The sequence below is a fragment of the Mixophyes fleayi genome, chromosome 3, assembly GCF_038048845.1.
Source record: "Mixophyes fleayi isolate aMixFle1 chromosome 3, aMixFle1.hap1, whole genome shotgun sequence".
Taxonomy (NCBI): Eukaryota; Metazoa; Chordata; class Amphibia; order Anura; family Limnodynastidae; genus Mixophyes; species Mixophyes fleayi.
This window is the reverse complement of record NC_134404.1, coordinates 329,120,482-329,137,869: the sequence shown is the minus strand read 5'-3', so window position 1 is coordinate 329,137,869 and position 17,388 is coordinate 329,120,482. Positions and strand designations below refer to the sequence as shown.

At 38.8% G+C, this 17,388-nt stretch overlaps 1 protein-coding gene across 3 annotated transcripts in view; it reads right to left on the bottom strand.

Moving 5' to 3' along the window:
- Positions 1-17,388, bottom strand: part of PROX1 (prospero homeobox 1) — a 68,420-nt gene that overhangs the window by 30,615 nt on the left and 20,417 nt on the right. For 2 of the 3 annotated variants that reach the window (XM_075204239.1, XM_075204240.1), the window contains exon 3: positions 14,003-14,121. In XM_075204239.1, coding sequence (XP_075060340.1) covers positions 14,003-14,121 — 119 coding nt within the window. The remainder of the gene's footprint in view (positions 1-14,002; positions 14,122-17,388) is intronic. The other variant, XM_075204241.1, reaches the window with a different exon arrangement.

Sequence of the window (17,388 nt, the reverse complement as noted above, 5' to 3'; positions counted from 1 at the left end):
AACTATTGTAAAATACTCTTTAGAAGAAGAAATGAAATGCAGTTTAGCTAGAATTTGCCTTTAAAGAACAGATGAGACCCTGGCTTGCCAAGCCAAAAGCTAATAAACCCATAGCTTTAAATCATGCAATCTGATATGTAAACCCCCTGCCCTTTGTCATCACAAGCATTCACTTTCCCTAAGCTCCAGGAAGACGTGTACATTAATCAAAAATCAACAAAGAACACTTATCCAACACTGCCATGAGCACATCCAGGCCTCCATCAAGATGACAGCTAAAGTGTGCATTGGGGCTGTAATTACTGCACAGAAAGTTGTTTCTATGTTAACAGAGATAATGAAGTGAATGAAAATTCGTGGCAGGGAATCTGAGGAAACAGAAGCAGGGAGACTGGTGTTTGTCCCAAAAGGCCATCTTGCAAGATAATTGCTGTGCAGTTGCAAGGGTCCTTACAGATAATTGACCAGAAAATGATTAAGTCATCATCAAATCGCTTCTGCTTGCGAGAGTTCAAACATGTACTTAACCTATCCAAGAATTATATTTTCGCTGCGTGTGTCTGTTCTGTCTCTATTCAGCCTTGCGGGGAACCTGATTAAAAAGACAACTGAAGGACCCCAGTTATCTGATCTTCTGGTTGCCCATCTCAATAGAACTTAAACCCATTACGATTTGCTGAACTTGGAGTTCTTTCCATGTTATCTGAGCAGCAAAAATAAACTGTCCAAAATTTCCAGACACTGAGATAAGGGACGACAGGCCCCCGTGACGGCTTACTCTTCTCTCTCTCTCTTTTTTTTTTGTTAATTCTTTTAAAAGAAGAAACAAAACATTACAAAATGATAGCGGCCTGTGCAGTGGGGAATGGAAATTGCTTTGACATGGAGATTAGGCTCCTGTATTGTTACAAGACATTGTCTCACATGGACTGGAGCGTTGTAGAGAATGAAAAAAAAAAAGGGTATTTTTTTTTTCTTTTCTAGAATGGCCATGAATGACCTAATGAGGGCGAGAAACAAAACGAGTATGCACGCTATCATTTAGCAACAGGGCGTAAAGAGAGAGTTCTTTTTTTTTCTTTGGTTAAACCAGGGAATGCCGGGTACAGAAACAACATGAGCTTCACGAAGCAGGAAGAGCTACAATTTGGAACAGCTTAAAGACGAACACCAGTCTCCTGCATGTGTTAAATTGCTCTCGGCATATCTTGAGGGTGGTTTAATGACGGAGATACCAAGCTCTGATGACCTGAAAAGCTCCATCTTGCTGCAGAAAGCTGCCGGGACAAGCTGCACAATCTGTATTTCTGAGCAAAATGCAACTTCTCCGACGATAGGGATGACATAGGACAGGTGTGAAATAGAGAAGGTGAACTAGGGGCAAATGGAGCTGGCTAGACATCTGAAGTTGACACAGTGAAGGAGAGATCGATATCGTGAGAATGACCAATGAGAGAACAAGATTAATAAAACATCATCTCAAGTTTCGGTGGTTATGCGGAAGAATTAGTTCTTCAATGTCGTGTATGGGGCATCAGACTATGAATTTGCATCTGTCATGTATGCTTTAAAAGATAGGGAAGTCCTTTTATCTCTGTTACAAATGTATAATGTTAAAAAGGTAATATTTTTCTCTCCGGTTTAATAATCGGGTTCTCTTCAGCAGCAACTCAGGCTCACTGTCTCTGCTTTATGCCAGTGATGGGCAATTGGCGGCCCTAGGGCCACACGTGGCCCTACGAGCCCTCTGCTCCTTTCTGCTTTATTATCAGGCTTGTTTGTTATAGCTTGTAACACTTGTTTAAAATACCTGCTGATACGGGATTACAGATAGGTGTCTCTTTCTTTGATTAAATGTTTTGTTTGAACTTGGTACCGAATTTAAGGGTAATGTGCGGCCCTCTTAAAGGTTAGAGGAACGCCCATGGGGCCCCTGAAGTGCATCAGGTTGCCTATAACTGCTCTATGCACTCAAAAGGTCAGTAGCTGACTATCTAAATGGACGTTTACACATAATAGTTGTTTATCCAATCTGTAGCATCTGTGCACGCACTTACATCACAATTATCCTAAAACAGTCACTGATATTGCTTGTCTGAGTCTATACTCACAAAGCTGGACCATGCACAGGGACCACTGGTGAACCTGCCCATTTTGGGAGACAGCAAAGAGAGATATAAGGTAACCAACGGATATTGCGAGGGCAGAGCCATTTTTAATGATCGGCTTTGGATCTGAATGGGCCTTTTCTTGACTACACTAATAAGTGACCAAGTAAATGAAACACAAACACAAGTCTTAGCTATAGGCTATGCTACACACAGCATAATCAGCTAATTAGTCCTAGCACAGCTACCTGTTGTTTTACAGGCCGATCCTAATGGGTGAGAAAATCTACAGAGATAACAACTGAGGCTCTCCAGTATGAGAACATTTATTCCAACAATAAGACAGAAAAAACTAGATCTTTGAGCAAATTGTTATCTACAGACAATGGGAAACAAGTATACCATCTGTAATCATGTAACCATATAAAACTTACTTGCCGACTTTTTGTTTTTACCCCCCCCCCCCTCCGGGGATGATGACGAGATTCACAGCGAATCGCGTCATCAAAGCCCCTGCCCACTTTACTAGGGAGAGTAGACAATTATGAGGTACAAATAGGGACATATTTAACTGTTCTGTGAGCGTCATTCCATAGTTCCTTTCTGGTATAAGTCAACCTAAAAATGCAATACAAGCTAAAGCTAATTTCCCAGAGTATAGTGATATATCTGCTTTACAAACACCTGCCGCAGTTATCAAACAAATGACAGTTTCATTTTAACAACCCCCCTCCCCACGCTAACTTAGATTACAAATAATCTATCATTGTGGATCCAATTGGACTCCATCCATAGAAGTAGTATGTGATGATATCATAATGTCATTGACCGCCCAGGGCAAACGCGTTAGCGCTGGTGGACATTGGTTCAAGCTGTATTCAGGTTCCTAAGGACCGAATCAAATGCGGGGGGCGTATAGCCACTAGCTGATAGAGATGGAATAAGCATATGATAACATAAAGAGTATGCACCTTATTGGCCCTGCTCTTTTTAGACGCTACATATCTGTTCCACAGGAGAGGATACAAAAAAGGACATTTTGCCTGTAGTTACTAATCAGATTCTTACTGTCATTTTTTTATTACAATTTAGGAAAAGAAACTCCAACTTGTTGAATTAACCGACCTTTTCTCCACTGTTACCTGTGGAACGGTTTTCATAAATGCCCCCAATGTATACAAAAAGGTGAATATATTATTAAAATTGTCAACACCTTCATTGTTAGGACAATCTTTTTTTTTGGGCTGAAGGCCCATTATCATGAAATACTCAAAATAAATATAATGACATGATCAATTTTTTATAGTTAAATGACAAAACAATGCAGCGTTCTGCCAGTAGCTTTCTGCAGGAGTGTAAATAATGGAGTATTTCTCTTTCATTTTCCTAATTGTTTGTTATTCTCTTTTGTCTTCCAGAGAAAGAGGGAAAAGAAGGATCGATTGTTCTAAAAAGACGGGCGAAGACATCTGCAGTGTGTTCATGCGCTAGTGTTAAAATGAATCACAATTAAAAAGGGCTTGTGTTTCCACCCAGAGAGAGTCACTGTGACTGAACGTTTCCCACGGCATAAGGCCCCCTCAATGTAAGGAAAACTTTCTAAATTATTCAAAACAAATCAGCCTGTAGGACATAGTGTTTTTGTAAAGGAGATGGTAACACTCTGGATTAAAACGACAAAAGTCCAAATCCCTGAAGATTCTGATTTATACAGGCATCGTTAAGAAGTCATATATTATATATATCTGTCACCTAATTCCAACTTTCTTCCTTCTTCTGTGTTTCTTGCCAATTCCTTTATATCATCTGTTATAGTTGGGCTTTTTCTGCCCTTTTAAATGACACAGCTCAGATCTGTACATTGGATACAGTTGTATCCACAGAGCGGTTGCCCAGATGATATAAAGGTTTTGATAGGAGCCAGATAGATTAAGCAATGTTCTGGGAACAAGTTGCAGGGTAGGATGTACAAACCACTAAATTAAAGTTGATGAAAATGAAGAGTGAAAAAAAAAAAGTTTGAATAATACTGAACAATCACATTTTATTGTAGCGTATGTTTTAAGAAATGAAAGAAAGAACAGTTTTATAAAAGTGAATTTAACAAGGCAAAAAACTATTTATTGTACACGAAAGGATACAGGTCAAACCTACAGAGCAGGGCTGCACTATCCCACCTCTCAATAATGGGTTAAACAATTTTTTACGTGACATCTTAAATGAGGGAAACGTGTGGCACTCAAAATAATTCTCTGTTACCGCAAAAGATGAAGCCCTTTAATGGGGTCAGAGCTACAGTATACATTACATTTCAGTGGGGATATAATGTATCTGTCAGCACGCTGGCTGCCTGTCATGTACAGGATACAGTTCATAAGCGGAGTCTTAACCTACAAATCCCTCGGCAATGTTGCACCTTTTACATGTTCTCCTTCATCCTTCCTCTCTAAACTCCTTCATCATGCCTCCATACAAGGGGGGCGGGGGTAACTATAGGGGGTGTGGCCTGGCATTACCTCTTCTGAGTATGCATGCGCATTAGACAGTGCATGGTAATCAGCGGCACCCTGCTCTGGGATGGGATCACCATGCCCTGTCGCCCTCCCCTAATTTTGCTACGGTCCCTGGGCTGCACTGTTCCGCCCCTGCCTCCATGACTTCTCTCATGCCTCCCCCTGTTCTCTAGACCTCTCTTCCGCCTGTCCCCAGACTCTCACAGGGACTCCAAATATAAAGACTCATCTATTCAAACAAGCATATAACTTCATCTGGTAATGATTAGCTTCATTCATCTTATCACAGCATCTTTCCCCATTAACAGCAATACCGACTTTGCAGCTCACACTCACTGCATCACTTTAATGGTTCCCCCCTCTCTCTTGTTTCTGTCCTCTTTTTTTTTTAGATTGCAAGCTCTTTTGAGCAGCATTCTCATTCATGCTGTGTCCCCATGCTGTATTACATTTCTACCTGGCTAATAACAAACAATTTGTTATAATGCACTGTATGTGTTGCTTACAATGGACAGTGCTGAGTGAGAGCTTTATAAATAAATAATAACAATTCTAATAACTATAATAATCTATATAAAAGCTATGATCACAAAAGCACCATGTGTATAAAGGCTTTGCAAGCAAGCACTCTAACTGAAGTCAGAAATCAACCAAAATGACAGCTGCCTTGTCTAATTCTGATGATTTTGCTAGGACATATTAATCATTTTATTCAGATTGTTTAAACCTGCCTTAAAATGACTTAGAGAGGTGTGTAACAGAGAACAGGCTCTTTCATGACAGATTTACAGGAAAAACATCAGTTAGGTCTACGGATCACAGAGGAAATGTTCTGAGCAGTAACCTGAGTGTGAGGTTCATATTAGATCTGTTAGAATAAATCAATGCGCCCCACTGAATTAACCCCTGGTTCTAACACAGAATAATTAGAATTAACCATTTGGGGCTGGGAAAACAATTCTTCCCTATAACAGACCCAAGACAAACTGTGTGATAGAAAACCCTTCATTTAAACCACATGGGATGTGAGGTATAAAGTGTGTTCTGCACGGTGCGCGGCCTGTACGATTGAAGAGTGCAGGGAAAGTTTAGGAGAATAGGCAAGATGCTGGGCGATAGGGGATAAAGGGATCCTTTATGCTTGACCCCTCGGTGCCTTTCTATCAAGATTTAATGAGGTTGAAGTTAGCTATTCTCACTGGGGCACAACAGAGGGAGTCACAGAAAAGAGACTTGTTAAAATGTGTACAAACATCCGCTGTAACGTTTAAGTGCAGTATACACTGTTTGGGCCCTATGCCCTAATCTAAGACTTAAATATAACATCATAATCCGGAATGTTGACATACATTGACATTCGTTATGCTATTTCTATTGTACGTTATTTGAGTGTGCCTATAGCATGTTTGTCAGAGTGATGTAATGAGGATCGCATTTAAGGCACGTGCATCACAATCTGATTTTATACCAGCAGGAGTATAAATATAGAGATGAAAAGCATCCAAAGACTACAACTAGAGACTACTTATACGCGCTGCTGATACAAGCTTCCATTAAACTGAGCCACCCAGATTTTATGATATCACCCCTCCATGGGAGATTACTACAAAATCAGAAAAAAATATATATATATTAATTAGACATGTTCACTGACCCCCGTGTTTTGGTTTTGGATCTGGATTAAGTTCGTGTTTTGGTTTTGGCAAAACCGCCCTCACGTGTTTTGGATCACGATTTTTTTCTAAAATCCCTATTTATTTTTTTTGCCAACATCACATAATTTGGCTCTTTTTTTTATCCCTACATTATTATTAACTGCAACAACATTAATTTCCAGTCAATTTTTGTCAAGTGACAAGAACACTGCTACCCCTGTTTCTGTGTGAGCAATGGCGCTGGATCTCCTGGGGAGGGAGGTACTTATGGAATCCAAAACTCGCGAGATCTGACAACGCAAAAATGACATTTTGCCTCGATTCAGACCTGAGGACGCATGAAAGTAACAAGCCGGCTTGCGAACCTACTCGGATCCCCTAAGTGCGGGTGGGCTCGGTTTTCAGGAAACCAAGCCTGAGCATCTCTAATATAAGCTCATTGGGCCCGTGCATTCTGCATTAATTTAACTTTTACAGTGTTCGGGCTGGCTGTGAATTAATGATGCCAAGAACACAAGAACAGCACCTTCTCATCTAGACCTAACTGGAGAAAGACCGTTTAGAACTAGCTGAACTTTTCCTACAGCACCCCCCACCCCCCATGCCTGATTGGCTTGTGTGTGTTGGGCCTGAGGGTGAATGAAAAACATTTATTGCCATGTATTAACACCAATGTTAAGCTCCATCTTACCTTGATTCAAGATCCCTACATTTGTCATGGGCTATTAAATAAAACATGCCTTATCAGGGTCCTTTCACATGTGCATCAAAGTCGCTGATTCAGCCTAAATTCTCACTATATAAACACGTGTGGAGTATTGGGTGGAGGCACATATTTAAAGCTATTTGTGCTTAAAAACCCCACGTGTTACATTCCATTGCACTGACAACCGCACATAAAACGTAATGTGGGAAAGTTTATCCGTCATAGCGCATAAGCATGGTTTACAAAATAAACATGTCCGCACACGTGTGAGACGGCATTCAGTCACGTTTCATACATTATGGCAGCTTTGGATGAATACTTTCCATCCGTGTACACCTATTAAACGTATCCATGTGAGGGTTATACACGTCGCATGCACATGCAAATTTAAAGGGCACCTGTCAGCGTGAGCTTGCATGATCTGATTCAATTATATATATATATAGCCTACGTGCTATGTCTGTTACTTGTTTCTGAAGGGCTTAATATACTAATTATTATCGTATCTGCCTTTTCCTGCTGACATGTCCTGTCTAATTCTCCAATGGCACAGTATGCTAATGAGTGGGAGGAGACTGCCTTCTAATAATCTCAATATGGATTTGGTACTGTTCTAGGGAGAGTACAAGTATTTCATGTGTCTGGCGGTATAAATATATAAAAAGGCAATATGAGTATTTCTGCCACGTGCACCACCCTGGTGTGTCCTGTTAAACCATTACTTGTAAAAAATAATAACTTTTACTTCACAACAAGAACCTTTTTCTTGATGATCTTTCCTTTCTAAGCCCCTGACCCTTATCAGACACAGAGCTTACAGACATCATCACATGATGTACAGGGCAATGCAGTCTCCAGACTCACACAACTAATGAGACACTAGGGTGAAATCAATTTGGTTATCTGGGCTTTGACCCTGCCTCCCACAAAGGCTCGTCTTTAAGACTGGGGACAGCATAAGGTATAAAACAACTTTGGCACAACCTCCAGAAGGACTCACTGGTGACACAGTGCCAGGCTAGACGTCTGGATATCCATCTTCCAGGTGCAACCACTCAAAGAGAGAACACTGTGTATTTGGGAAGCTGTACATCTATGCACAATCAACATGAGCTTTATAATGAACTAACATGGGATTATAAGGAAACAGGATCCATTGCATGTATAAGCTACCATCTCCATATTTTTCTTCTCTTTATATGACTGTTTGGGTTATTTAAACTGATGCAAAGAAAAATAGCAACCAATCAGATGCTTCCTGTCATCTTCTAATGCAATTTATAAATTCTGAACAAACATCTGATTGGCTGCTACAGGCTACACCACCATTTTCTGTCCTCCTATGAAATATTCTGTATGACAATGTTAAAGTATGTCTCTTCATGTAATATGATAACGAGAGGCAGGTCTGACCCTAATAATTTATGTTATATCCAAATTCTGCTGTGCCATAATACATTGAAGATTCAGATATTCTATTATTTCTGTCACAAGTGGAAAAAAAATAGGATGTCAATGAGAATTTTAATTCAAATTTGTCTTAAAGGACTAGCAAATTATTGTATCGGGCATCTCATCAATACCAATTACCCTTCAAAACAGTATTAAACCCTCCCCAAAGATATGTTTCCAGTCCTTACACTGTGAGGGAGTGACAGCATATACCCAATGTTATCATTAGAAAAGAGACTACTCTCCATTCTACTCAGAGCTATGTTGTGATCATTACTGTACAGCTCCTGTAGTGAATGTTAAGCTGCGCTACACGTATGTTATCCTTGCAAACGGCAGAAGGGTTCGAGCTGATGCATGAAGGAGCAAATCTGTGTCATTCTTTTCATTTGTCTAAAACCCTTCTTAATAAAGTATATTGAAAACAAGGACAGGCATGAGATTCAACTATGAAGTTAAGAAAAAATAAAATAACAAACAAAGCAATGTTTTAAACCCAGAATAAAGCAAAGCATTACTTTTCCGCAGACGATCTGATGTCACTTACAGAATTTTTGTCCATTTTTCCCCATACAGAACGCAGCACAAATTTTGATTTGGGACGCCACGCGCCTTCTTTTTGGGCAAGCACATGCGCAGGTCAAGGTGGCCCATTTGCTAGCGTGCAAAGGTCTGTACCCTCTGATTGGAGGAGGTGGACTAATCACAGGCATTCCTTGCAGAGTGCAGTTTATACATTTAGTTTTGCACTCGGTTGCAAAACTGAGTTTTCTTTTTGTGGGATGAAATAACTTGAATGAAACAAAGTTGTAAAATGCATCAATGCAGGGGTGAAATAAACGTGGCAAAATATGGATTAAAAAATGCAACAGAACCCTTAATAGTGAACAGATCATACACCAAAAACCGTCAAGCTGTCGGCTCCCACCTGTCTGCAGGAGAACTTTCAATGCAAAAGAAAAGATGCTTACAGAATAACTAATCACGCACCCTAAACCCAAAAACTTATATCTGAGTACACCATTGCTTTTTTTGCTCACAATGCAGATTCCACGTACTTAACGAAGCAATCCGTCTGCATAACACTGGAGTGTGAATAAGCCCTAGCAGCGAGTGGCTGATGGTTGCTAAATGCAGTCCACAAATGCAACAGATTTACAATATCAACAAGTTTTTTTACGTTTCCCATAAAAGCCCCTAATGATAACGGCCACGTGTGCAGCACAAATGGAGAAGTGTTTGTCTCTTTTTCAAGCACTGCTGTAATATAAAATTAGTGATTACAGCTGACAAAAAAAAAAAAAGACAGGTGGCCATGTCCCTATCATATCTGCTAAGCTGTATACAAACTTAATAAAGCTTTTAAAGCGGACATCTGCTTTACGTTAAAAGTGCCTTTTATAATTTTATCACAGCATCGACGTTAGGCTTCTGCGACCCAGTCTCATTTAAATAAATTGATGAGGATCAGCAGCATGTGGGACAAGGCTGGAAAATGATTCTTAGTTAGAAGCTGGAAGCCAATAACAGGGAATGCATGTAACTTACAGTACGTGCCAGTCTGACAATCTCACGGTTACAAAGCTCTCAGCGGCTATCTCGGTCTATGAGGACATTCACATTACCAGTGGTTACTTCATGTCAAGTGTTGTATTAAATAAAGTGAAAATACCTAGCCAGATATAGAGAAAGGCCGACTTGCTTCAATTTCTGCACTATATGTAGACTAAAGAAAGCTTATTAAATGCTGTTATACTCAAGACATTTGTTGCATACATCTTTTACTAATGCAGTTTTATACATAGTGCACGCCTGAAAGTATTAGTCAATATTGGTTATGTAAAACAGTGCTGGGCAACAGGTGTTCCTAGGGAGCCAGTGGCCCACCGAGCCTTCACCTCTATGTCCCACCATCATCTCACAAGGTCCCAGCTCTTACTGAATAAGAGCTGGGGTCGTGGGTGAAGCTCAGCATGTTATAAAGAGAATAAGAGTGAATGTGACTTTGGCCTTCTGCATCACGTGACCACCTCTGCACCACGCAGGGAGGTCATGCGGCACACCTAAGGTCAGAGGAGGAGGGAGCGCAGCGCGGTCCGTGCCGCGTGGTCTCCCGTCTTCCTTCATGGGAAGGAGCTGTGACCGTCATTCCTGACCCATTGAACTTCATTAACTAGGTAAGCAAGAACTGTACAGGTAGGGTGGTATTAATAATTACCAGTGATCACCAACTACTAATGTAACAAGCATTATTACTAAAAAGTGACTATCTACTGGTCATTAGAGTCATAGTGGGTGGTCACTGGTACTTCCAGGGAGGGGTGAATGGGAGCATGTGGGACAGAGTATGGGGGGGATTTGAGTGGCATGTGGGAGCATTTTGTGGCAAGTGGAAAGTTTGAGTAGCATGTAGGACTCTCAGGGAATGTGGGGAAATGTTGGGTAAAACGGGGGTCTGAGTTTCACGAGGGAGCATTTTGGACCCAGCGGCTGATGTAGGAATATACGGGTCCTTTTAGATCTGTGTATTTTATTACAGCGTTTAAGGTTAATATGCGGCCCTACTGTGGGTTGGAGGGCCACACATGCAGACCTCAAGTTGCCCATCGCTGGTCTAAGGGTTTGTCCAAACAGATGTTTTTTTTTTTACAAAAGCATTACTATAGATTAATAGAGTTCTTTGATAATTTAAATAATGTTCAGGAGCATTAAAAAATTCTGCTTGCACCTTTTTTCACAATGCAGAGCAGCAGTTTTAAGAGAGACACGCATTTAACCATTTAGGTGGATTTTTTCTTTTAAATCCAGTAAGTATTTAGATGAAAATTACAAGCTTTCTTTTTTATTGAAATAATTTGCGTGATTGGCTCACATCCGGCCCAGGGGGAGACCCCTCTTTCCCCAGGTATGCTGCCACGAGCCCCCAGCCAATTGGGATAAATATTGTGATTCGGCTAGAGGGTCTTCAAAAGTATTCAATAGCTCTCATGTAACCATCTTCTTTAATTATATAACGCATCTGCTCTTCTTTTTAAAAAATACAGAGACGACTTAAACAGGTGATGTACTGTTGTTACTTTTTTAGCATATTATTGGGGGACACTTAAAAAAAATATACCCATTACAGGGCAGTGTTTTCATTTGCTGGCTAATAGACACTATGTAGATGTGCAACTCTACAAGTCTGAGGGCTAGATTTACTAAGCTGCGGGTTTGAAAAAGTGGGGATGTTGCCTATAGCAACCAATCAGATTTTAGCTTTCATTTATTTAGTACCTTCTACAAAATGACAGCTAGAATCTGATTGGTTGCTATAGGCAACATCCCCACTTTTTCAAACCCGCAGCTTAGTAAATCTAGCCCTTAATCTCACACTTATACTGGAGATGTCTGCGATAGACAAGTAAAATGTTCTCAATTTTCTGTGTTCGGAAAAAAATGTTTTGTTTGTTTTCGGCTAAAATTGGTGTTTATCAGTCTAGATAGATAATAATACCGTGAGCTTAATTAAAACCCCGATCAGTGTTTCACCAAACTTAAAGTTGTTAACATAAATTCAAGTCAATGTGAAGAAATAATTACTTGCGTCAAAAAAAATTAAAAAAAAGGAGGGACTAATATTCTGTAGATGGAGGGAGCATGCAGCTGGAAGTCAGAGGCTTTCATACCCTCATTTGAATGATGTGCCCTGAATCTGTCACTTTATTCATCCTCCTTATGCTCCGTGTAGACGACATCAACAACAAATTAAGTTGTAAATAAGAGACAATCAACACTTTTGTTTGTCGGCAGCAAGTGCAACGGGGGGGGGGGGGGGGGGATGTCAATGTAGCATTTTCTTTAGAAAGGGAAACTGCCATGCTACAGTTTGCTTATGTAAGCAGAAGTATGGGAAAGCAGTACTGACGGGACAATTAGAGGGACGTTCACGCTGTACTGTGAGGCTCTTGGACATTTATTAGACATCCTCAGATTTTATCACAATTATCACTTGGAATGTTAACAATATCTATATCAATATTTATTTGGTACATTGAAGATACATCAGTGTCTCATTTCTGCATATCAGCATAGGCAGTAGCAATGTACAACTGGGATAGGAACTGGAAGCTTAGCTTGAACAATTATTTATTTATTTTTATTACGAATGATCTTAGTTCTGCAAACAGGCCTAGGTTAGCTTCATAAAGAGATTCAAGGACTGTTAAATCTAACCTGCAAGTGAAGTGGAGATTCACAGTTATATATGAAACATTTCAGGAGCTGATTGACATTTTAGGTGTAAGTGTACTTTTAAATGAACAGATTTCACAAACCGACAAATGCTAATGACTTAGACGGAAACAATTTTTCCTGTTCCTTTGTGCATTGGCGCAACAGGGAATCTTTCCCAAACTAATTTACCGCAGAATTTCCCAAATACTCTAATGACACTATTACAAATGAATGACACTACTCAAGACTTAGTCAGGTGTCCCACACAAACAATGGAGGCAGTGGCAGCCATGTTGTGGGTTGGACCAATATATCAGAATACAACCTACCAGTTTGAGGGGCAAACGCAGGATTCGCAGAGGGGGGTTTCCACACCACGCCACCAGTGGGCGTGTCCAGCATGCATGGGGGCGTGGCTGTAATTTTAGAGAGTGCTTGGCTGCTCTCCAACTCTCCCTATCCCCAAAATATACATGGGCAAAGCTGCGTGCACTACTATTAGGTGCATGCAGCTCTCTCTTTTCGAGCAGAGCCGTGTGAAGCAGGGGCAGTGTCCAGTCACCTCATTTATACAGTGCCCCAGGCTTGGAGGGGGGTTTCCAGGCACGAGGACCCCCCCCCCCTCGGTTTGCCTATGAGTTCACTCCACAAAATGGCTGCTTTCACTCTATGTAGGTAATACGTACACTTTAAAAGCTATACTCTTCAGGCTACTCTCTATTCCCAAGAGGGCTAAACATAATACAAAATAATATTAGCATCTAGTTTAAATTGAGTGGGTTAAATAGTTTAAATTAATAAATTAATTTTGCTCACTGCGTCTGAAATTTAAAATGTCTGTTATTATGGCCAAAAAGAATGTGCCGCACAAAATTTCAACCTTGCTAAATGATTTAAAGTGCTTACCTACCTCAATATCAAACACTGCAGCATGAATGACATAATATTATAAGTGAGGCCCAACAAGATAGCGCAGGATTAATGGAGGGAGGTCGCGCTGTTTAGAGGTCTAGGTCAAAATGTTAAACAATTGTAGATTCGGGATGTAAGCTTTGAAAAGCCTTTAGTGATTGCAAATGGGTTTAGTTTATAATCATATTGGCACAAACCAGAACTTAGTGTTAAAAACAGCATTAAAGGTAATAACTTCTTGCACTATATGTATCAAGTGGTAACAAAATCTCTCCAATTACAAAATATTTTATCATTGCACAACTCTATACATCAAGGACAACGCTCTCACACAATGTTATCAGCAACAGTATAATACGGAGTGTTCCCAGCAAGTAAAAGACACTGTACAGTTCCTTCCCCCGGGATTTAATTAGAAAACAAAAAGGCAGCAGCACTTACCTTGACGTCTGAGAAGAACGTTTTCAGCATGTTAGAACTTGGATAGCGGGTATAGAAGAACATAAGCTTGGCCTTTTTCAAGTGATTGGGAGAAAGACCTTCCTGCATGTAGAATTGCGCTAGTCAAGGAAAACGTTTTGTAAACACAGACAGACAATCATGTCAACGGCAACTGCAAAACCACTAGAGCACATCAATATTGTCAACATAGCAGTTCTTTGTCCAACAGTTCTCACTTAGCCACCTGGGGGCGCTGTTCTGTGGCTCTGGACTTTGTAAAATACACAAAAACTAGATTTCAACAATCTCTTATTTGCATCAGATACTTACATATTGTCTCCACAGCTGTTAACCTGGTATAATAACTTCAAAATTAGTTTATTATACATTATGGAAAACCAATTTTGTATGGTGAATTTACTTTAAAATAAAAGCCTGACACATAAACATCAAACATATAACATGGAATATAGTATATAGCATACAGGATGCAGTAACATGATTAACTGCACAGAGATAGGATTCAGCTCTCACACAGAACTCTGGCAGAGACTTATACTGGGTTTAGGTCAATCAGTAATATAAACAATGAATACATTTTACAACACTGCTTTCCGGGGGGGAAAAAAAACCATATATAATACATACATGTTATACACATATTATTACATATTGTAAATGGCTGCTAATCTACTATGTAATAATAATAAAAAAATAAAAAATCACGATCACAATAAAATGGATACGTGAGAGCGACCAAAACGGTTCCCGGAGGAGAGAGACCAAACCATAACACTTCAGACCCCGTCATTTTCCTCCAGTACTTCTTGGCATTATGTGAGCGCCGTAAGCCTGCCTGCTTAGGACACATCTGTGCCGCAGGCTGGGCCTGCCATCTCCTCAGCAAATTAATGGCTTTATAATTTATCAGAAATGAAGATGTATGTGTAGAAAATCAATGTAGACCCCCAAGGTCAATTACGTCTTCTTACCCACTGTGTTCCCTGGTTTGTTTTTTAAAGACTTAAAAAGAAGATTATGTGAAACTGAACTGATTGGATGACTTTGTGGTGAGAGATATTAACAATTCTCAATGTGGTGCAATATTCACATTGTATATATATTGATGTGTGTGTGTCATATATATATATATATATATATATATATATATATATATATATATATATATATATATATATATATACACACACATATATATATATATATATATATATATATACATATACAAATACATACATACATACACATACACTGAACCTGAATCATTAAGGACAGTAAAGCAAAAAAAAAAAAAGAGAGAATCTTTGCACCTTGGCAAAACCATGTTGCATTGGCGGGGGGAGGTAAATGTAAAATGTGAGGACTGATTTATGGTTGGGGTAGGGCATGTCCTGGATCAACTTTAAAATATCAGTGTAAAAATAAAGGTATCAAGTATTTGTGTGCTACATGAAAAAACAGCCAGTATTTAACTTATGTGCAAAATAATAAACTAAATTGCACCCCTTGCATTGTAATATGGTTTTGTCCAGGAGAATACTTACTCCTTTTTTTTTGCCTTACTTTCCTTAATGAATCAGGCCCAGTATGTATAGTGATGTTTATTTAATACAATTTAGAAATACGTTAAAAAAAAAATACATCTTGGAAAAGTATTTTGTCAAATCAAGCACCCCATGAAAACAACATTTACAGATTTGGCGTCTTTTACCCAGAAAGATCTGAAAACCAGATCAAAAGAAAGTGAAAAATTGCTGCTTTTTGGTAAAAGCATCATGTACACTATTTTAAGTATGTTTTAGGGACGGTGCTTCGAACCATGGAACATTACAGTAAAGATTGTAGATTATATATATATATATATATATATATATATATATATATATATATATATATATATATACACACATACACACACATTTATAATATGTATAATAATATGAACATAGATAAAAGTAATAAAAAAATATAAAATAATGTACATATTTACTACAGTTTCTGAAATAAACTCTCTACAGTTTTTGCCTGGGAGGTTTCCTCATCACAAAGGACAGTAATTTCACTGACATACTTCCTGTGCCAAGAGAAGAATTGAGAGAACCTTCGGTTACCTCCATTAGACTGATAGAGAAGTCTAAAAGTGCATTATACTCTCCAGTGCCATCTGTCAAAATGCATAAATGAAATAACAGCAGCAAGCTGTCACCTACTGCTTGCAGATAAGACTTTCAGGAAAGTCAAAACTTCTGGATCAAACAGATCTTCGCGTTTGCATATTTTAATGTGGTGGAAGATTATATTCCGACACTATTGTGGTACAATATAAACACCACAGGTCATTCTATTATATATATATATATATATATATATATATATATATATACACACAAGTTAAGATAGTCAGGTCTACAATAATAATAAGCAAAGGAAATGCAGAGGACACTGGTTTTGTATGTTTCAGAGCACAGTAATTTACTTTTATCAATATGTATAGCACATATATGGGCGCCAAAACAGACGCTTTTGCCAATTTTTTTTTAAATACAAATCTGGCAGTGACACCACAAGTCTGGTGCGCATACATGTAGTATCCTGGTGATCGCTAAGACACGGGGAGCTGAGCGCCATCTTTAATGATAAACTGTGATAGACAGTAATAGGAAACTTCAATATAATAGGGACTTGATAAAAAGCCTTCTTAATATGGGATCTCTTTTCTATCTATCTCTCTCTCTCTCCTATCTATCTATCTCACATCTGTCTCATTTCTATCCATCTCTATTATATATCTGTCTCATCTCTCTCTTTCATATTCTATCTCTCTCATATATATGTCTATCTCATATCTATCCATCTATCTATCATATCTATCCATCTATCCTATATGTCTCATATCTCTCTCATATATATATATATATATATATATATATATATATATATATATATATATATATATCTATCTCTAATATCTATCTATCTCTCTATCCTAAATATATCTGTCTAATATCTATGTCATATCTATCTATCTATCTATCTATGTCATATCTATCTATCCGTCTCTCTCTTATCTATCTATCTATATCTATTTATCTATCTATCTATCTGTATCTATCTATCTCGTATCTATCTATCTGTCTCATATCTATGTCATATCTATCTATCCGTCTCTCTCATATCTATCTATCTATCTATCTGTCTGTATCTATCTATCTATCCTATATCTATCCGTCTCATATCTATCTATCTATCTATCCGTCTCATATCTATCTATCTATCCTATATCTATCTGTCTCATATCTATCTATCCTATATCTATCTGTCTCATATCTATCTATCTATCCTATATCTATCCGTCTCATATCTAT